This window comes from Molossus molossus, unplaced genomic scaffold (assembly GCF_014108415.1).
Source record: "Molossus molossus isolate mMolMol1 unplaced genomic scaffold, mMolMol1.p scaffold_m16_p_19, whole genome shotgun sequence".
Classification (NCBI taxonomy): Eukaryota; Metazoa; Chordata; class Mammalia; order Chiroptera; family Molossidae; genus Molossus; species Molossus molossus.
Window position 1 is genome coordinate 5,794,558 of NW_023425354.1, and position 6,134 is coordinate 5,800,691.

The 6,134-nt window shown below is 60.0% G+C and overlaps 1 protein-coding gene across 1 annotated transcript; it reads left to right on the forward strand.

Moving 5' to 3' along the window:
- Positions 1–397: 397 nt before the first annotated feature.
- Positions 398–5,423, forward strand: BTBD17 (BTB domain containing 17). The gene is made up of 3 exons (XM_036268727.1): positions 398–584; positions 2,098–2,374; positions 4,337–5,423. The coding sequence occupies exons 1-3, from the start codon at positions 485–487 to the stop codon at positions 5,409–5,411; spliced, it is 1,452 nt and encodes a 483-aa protein (XP_036124620.1). The 5' UTR covers positions 398–484; the 3' UTR covers positions 5,412–5,423.
- The last annotated feature ends 711 nt before the right edge of the window (positions 5,424–6,134 follow it).

Sequence of the window (6,134 nt, forward strand, 5' to 3'; positions counted from 1 at the left end):
ATGGAGGGGTGGGAGCCTGAGCCGCCCCTCTCTCCTCCAGGCCCTTCCTCTGCAGCCTGCTCACCACAGGCCGCCAAGGGTGGTCCGTGCCAGAGCAGAGGCTGCCCAGGAGCTTGGGGGGGCTGGGGACCCCTGGGCCGGTGCTGTCGGTCCGCCTGGAGCCCCTCGCCTGCCCTTTGGAGAGCCTCCGACTCCCCAGGACAGGAAAGCCTGGCTCTGCTGGGTGGTAGGAGATGTGGGGGAGGGGCCGGATCTGTCCGCTCAGGGGCCCGGAGCAGCACAATAGCCCCTGGGGCTGCCACTCTCGGGCTTAAGAGGTTGCCTGGGCAACAGCTGGGGCCAGTTTCCACCAATCCAAGGCAGAGGCTGGTGGGGGGAGGGAAGCCGCCGGGAAGGGGGTGCCATCCCCTTGTACTCCGTCCTATATAAGGGGGAGCGATGTGAGAGGAGTGGTCTGGGCTTCACTGTCCCTCCTGTGGACTGGATGAGGGGCACGAAGATGCTTAGGCGAGGGTGCACCAAGCCGGGGTCCTGGGGCAGCTTCTGGGCCGTCCTGACCTTGGTGGGCCTGGCCACTCGTGCAGGTGAGTGGGCAGTGGGTGGGGTGGGAGGGCGGGACAGGGAGAAGGGCAGGACTTTCCTGCCCTAGCTGCCCAGTGGCAGGAGGGGGCGGTGTCCAGCCAGCCAGGAGGAGCATAATTCTGCTCAGTTTGGGAGGAGGGCAGCCTGCCCCAGAGGGGAGGAGGGGCAGGCTGATGGGCCGGGTCCTAATGACAAGAAGACCCTTCCACCGTCCATTGTCCCAGGCAGCTGGCCCCAGTCAGAGGCTGATGGGATACCATCAGCATTCAGGTCTTCCAAAGTGACAGCCTGGGGAGGCGGGGCTGGGAAATTAACCAGGCTCCTTCTTTCTGACACACAGATGCTCTGCTCTTGTGTGAGCCCACCTGGGCTGCAGCCTTCTGTGTGTGGGTGTGTGGGGGGTGCCCATGCACTGCAGTCAGACGCCCTCCTTGCCTCCCTGTGAGGCTCCTCACGCCCCTGGGCTTGGGGGAGCTGCTGGCAGCATTTTCTGTTACTGAGTTTTCTGTAACCGAGTGAGTGTCCCCATCTGACCCTCGTGGCATCCATGGAAACACAGCAGAAGGGCCCAGCCTGGAAGGGGGATGCCAGCCCCCACACGCAGGTACCTCGAGAGTCCCCTGCCAGACCAGTTCAGTCTCTGTACTGTCTGGTTCCCGACAGGCCAGCCACTGAGAGTGCACTGTGTGTCACAGAGGGGGATCCAGGAGGACAGCAGGGCTCCCTCCATGCCTGCAGCCTTGGCTCCGGCTCGGCCCCTCCCTCCCAGACAGCCTCCGGCCCTAACCCTCTGGCTCCCAGCACTGCAAGCCCATCCTATTCAGCAGGGCTGGCTCTCAGCCTGGATGCTCGTCCTCCAGTTGGCTCCTCTCTCTTCCTCAGCAAGCCCACCCCTGCTTCCTGGATCTAAAGCGTCCCCACCCCCACTACTATCACCTCCCTTGTTTATTACACTGTAAAACTAGAGTGCTTGTCTGTATCTTAATGTGAACCTTTCTGAGCATAAGGACCCAGCTTGTTCTGATCACTGCCATATTCTAAGCTCCTAGAAGAGTGGCCGGCACCTAGTAGGTGCTCAATAAGTATCTGTTAGTGAATGCATCACTTCTGATGACTCCTCTGAGGGGTTAGGTGGACGATTCTTCAGGAAGTCAGGAGTTCCTTACCCCTCTCCTAGGGGTCTGGCACCATGGAGCCCAGTCCTGGACATTGTGTCCCACACTGGTTCATGACCTCTTTCTTCCTCTGCCAGGATCCATCTTCCTTCCAAGAGCATCCTCTCAGGGTCTGCTCAGGGTCAGGTTCAAGACTTTCCCCACCAGGATGTGCCATGTGCATGCACAGGAATCCAAGCACGTCATGGGCACACGCAGGTGTGAACAGAGCCTCCCCAGGCCCACCTGTCCTCTGCCTGTATCCAGGCACATGCATCTCCAGGTGGTCCCTGTGCATCCCTAGATCATGGCCCTGGGCCCAGGTGCCTTTCAGACGGTGCTGTCTTCCTTTCTGCTGCAGCCCAGAGAGCCGATGTCGGTGGCGAGGCAGCAGGCCCCTCCATCAACCACTCCCAGATGCTGCTCCAGCGCCTGCAGGAGCTCCTGCGGCAGGGCAATGCCAGCGACGTGGTGCTGCGGGTGCAGGCTGCGGGCACCGATGAGGTCCGAGTCTTCCACGCCCACCGCCTGCTGCTGGGACTGCACAGTGAGCTGTTCCGGGAGCTGCTGAGTAACCAGAGTGAGGTGGTGCTGCAGGAGCCCAGGGACTGTGCCGCTGTCTTTGACAAGTTCATCAGGTGGGGAGGGGAAGGGTTGGGAGAACTTCACCCATTCCCAAGCTTCAGGCTTCTCCACTCAGTCACAGAAGCCCTGGCCCTCTTAGAGGTCACTGTGTCCATCTCCCAGATGTCTTAGGGTGAAGATGCCACTACCTCCTCCACCTCTTCTCCTTCTGCCCTTTCTTGCAAACAACCAGTGACTCCCTGCTCCTGCCTGTAAGCTCAGTGGTTTGATATCAGTTACCCAATGCCCTCAGAGGTATTTCCAAACCTGGCCAGAACAGCGCTTTATTTTTTATTTTATTTTATTTATTTATTTTTATCCTCGCCGGAGGACATTTTTCCATTTTTTTGTTCAGATAGAGTGGGAGGGAGGGAAGAAGGGAGGGAGGGTGAGAGAGAGAGAGAGAAAGAGAGAGAGAGAGACATCAACGTGAAAGGAACACATCGAGTGGCTGCCACCCACACAACCCATCCAGGGCCGGGGACAAACTGCAACCAAGATACGTGCCCTTAGCGGGAACCGAACCCGGGTCTCTCTGGGCCACAGGCTGATGCTCTAACCACTGAGCCAAACCAGCCAGGGCTATTTTATTTTTTAAGATATTTTTTCTTTATTGAATTTAGAGAGAGAGAGGAAGGGAGAGGGAGAGAGATAGAAACATTGATGAAAGATAACATCGATTGGCTGCCTGCTGCATGTCCCCCACTGGGAATTGGGCCCACAACCTGGGCATGTGCCCTGACCAGGAATTGAACCTGCGATCTCCATGGGTCAATGCTCAACCACTGAGCCACACAGGCTGGGCCAGGACAGCTTTTTAAAACTACAGATTCCTGGGCTTCACCCTGGATCATTGGCTTCAGGCCTGGGGTTCAGCAGTCATTAAAAAAAAATGTAAAGCCTCCATATTGGTTGGTGTCTAGCCAGGTTTAAAACCACAGAGCAAGGGAGCTGAAAAAGTTAGCCAGCTCTCTCTACCTCCTGTCTCTTGCCAGTGCACGGCACAAGAGATGCCATTCACACTATAGTCTGAGAAAGTAACCCTGTTTTAATAGCTCAGACAAGATTGTTGCCAGGATTCCAGCCATCACAACCAAGTTCTAGGCAACTGGAAGAAGGATAACGGAAGGGCAGAGAGGGTCTTCCCCTCACCCCAGGTGGTTCTACTTAACCAGCCTTCCCCTCAATCCCATATTGCACCTCCGCTGACAAGCTCCCTGGCTGGAATTTAGCCACATGGCCACACTCGCTATGGAGAAGCCTGGGAAACATCCTTTATTCCCAGAGGCAAACATGTGGAGCTGAAATGTGGGGAGAGGGGCGACATGGGTGTTGGGGCAGGTATCTGGCAGTTGCTGCCACACCCCCATTGAGCGTGTGCCAGTGGGGATGGCAGGAAGGGCAAGCAGAGGGACGCCAGCCGGTGCAGACAGAGAATGAGTGAGCAAGAGCGGTAACAATGAGAGGCGAAAGACACAGTGAGAAAAACAAGACACAGGAATGGGAAGGAACCCGTGTGACCACCTGCTTTGTAGCAAGTAGCACTCACTCTCCCACTGTCACCATAACCCTGAGGGGTGGATGTCATTCTCCCTTTCCTAGGAGTTTAACAGAAAGTTGAGTGGTGAGTGAAGTTAAGTGACTTGTCTACTCATAGCAAGCAGGCGATAGGGCTTCCATCTGAACCCACGGTGGTATGACCCGCGAGGGTCTTGTTCCAGCATAGAGCTCAGCATCTAGTAGATGCTCAATAAATACCTGCTGTTTATATGTCCCCACGAGAAATGGGAAAGGGAGGCTGGGAAGTGGAATGGGCGTGAGAGGAAAAGACAGGACGCCTCAGGACCCACTGCTCTGTGCCCTGGATCACGAAGCTCTCTACCTAAGGCCAGTCCCCTCTGGACTCAGGATGCACAGTAGGCTGGGGGCGGAGGTGGCCCGCTCCCACCCCGCCCATATCTGCATCTCTTCCGCAGGTACCTCTACTGCGGCGAACTGATGGTGCTGCTGGCCCAGGCCATCCCCCTGCATAGGCTGGCCACCAAGTACCGGGTGGCCTCCCTGCAGCGGGGCGTGGCCGACTATATGCGCGCGCACCTGGCGGGAGGCGCGGGCCCGGCGGTGGGCTGGTACCAGTACGCGGTGAGCACCGGGGACGAGGCCCTGCGCCAGAGCTGCCTGCAGTTCCTGGCCTGGAACCTGTCGGCGGTGGCGGGCAGCGCCGAGTGGGGCGCCGTGAGCCCCGAGCTACTGGCACAGCTCCTGCCGCGCTCGGACCTGGTGCTGCAGGACGAGCTGGAGCTGTTCCACGCGCTGGAGGCGTGGCTGGGTCGCGCGCGGCCGCCCCCCGAGGTGGCCGAGCGGGCGCTGCGCGCTATCCGCTACCCCATGATCCCGCCGGCGCAGCTGTTCCAGCTGCAGGCGCGCTCGGCCGCCCTGGCGCGCCACGGCCAGGCGGTGGCCGACCTGCTCCTGCAGGCCTACCAGTTCCACGCCGCCTCGCCCCTCCACTACGCCAAATTCTTCGACGTCAACGGCAGCGCCTTCCTGCCCCGGAACTACCTCGCGTCCGCCTGGGGCGCCCCGTGGGTCATCAACAACCCAGCCCGCGACGACCGCAGCACCAGCTTCCAGACGCAGCTGGGCCCCAGCGGGCACGACGCAGGCCGCCGCGTCACGTGGAACGTGCTCTTCTCGCCGCGCTGGCTGCCGGTCAGCCTGCGGCCCGTCTACGCCGACGCCCCGGGCACCGCGTTGCCCGCCGCGCGCCCCGAGGACGGCCGGCCGCGCCTGGTGGTCACGCCGGCCAGCAGCGGCGGCGACGCGGCGGGCGTGAGCTTCCAGAAGACGGTGCTGGTGGGGACGCGCCAGCACGGCCGCCTGCTGGTCCGCCACGCCTACAGCTTCCACCAGAGCAGCGAGGAGGCGGGCGACTTCCTGGCGCACGCCGACCTCCAGCGGCGCAACTCCGAATACCTGGTGGAGAACGCCCTGCACCTCCACCTCATCGTCAAACCTGTCTACCACACCCTCATCCGGACCCCCAAGTAGCCGAGCGGGGCCCACCCGGAGCCCGGCGTCCCAGACGCGTGGGAGTGGGAAATAAGGCCTGGCACAGATGGCCGGTAGGGACTGGGAGGGGCCCTGCAGGTGGTGGGCGGTGCCTACACGGCCCCTCTGAGTAACCAGGTCTTGGTGACGTCGGATGGAGGCCAAGTGAGGAGTGGCCGACCACATTCCTGGTTTCAGAAGCTGATTTCACACCTGACTTGAAGATAATGATTTTGGCTGAATAAACCGATGCTCAGAGAAGAGAGGATGATTGAACCACCGAGGCCCCCAGGAAAAATCGGCCCAAGGAGGGGGTCCCACAGATCTAGGGTTCCCAGTGTTTTATTAGCTTTTCCCCAGGCTCCCCCCCCCCCCCATGGAACAGGACAGATAAGAGCATCTGAATAGTCAGGGCCATGGGCAGCCTGGGCAGCTCCTGGCCCAGTTTTCTCAGCTTGAAGCTGAGGGGCTTGGCTGGGCAATTTCTGATCCCGGACTTCCTGGGGTAACTCTTTCATTTAGGGCTCAGGCCACCCCAAACCTCTGATGGGGCATGAATGGGTCTTGCTAGCCCCACGCTTCCTGGGGAGGGGCCTCAGGGTCTCCAGAAACACCCCTTTCCCCCAGGTGTTTGTAGGTTCGTGCTATGCTACTAGCCAGAGTGAGTTGGGCATTGGGGGAGAGGGGGGCAAGGCAGTTCAGTCATGGCCACCCCGTTCCAGA

Excerpts from the sequence above, each read along its gene's own strand:
- BTBD17 (XM_036268727.1), top strand. The coding sequence starts at position 485 with ATGAGGGGCACGAAGATGCTTAGGCGAGGGTGCACCAAGCCGGGGTCC. Across the intron at positions 585-2,097 it reads GGGCCTGGCCACTCGTGCAG|CCCAGAGAGCCGATGTCGGT; the intron begins GTGAGTGGGCAG and ends TTTCTGCTGCAG. Across the intron at positions 2,375-4,336 it reads GTCTTTGACAAGTTCATCAG|GTACCTCTACTGCGGCGAAC; the intron begins GTGGGGAGGGGA and ends TCTCTTCCGCAG.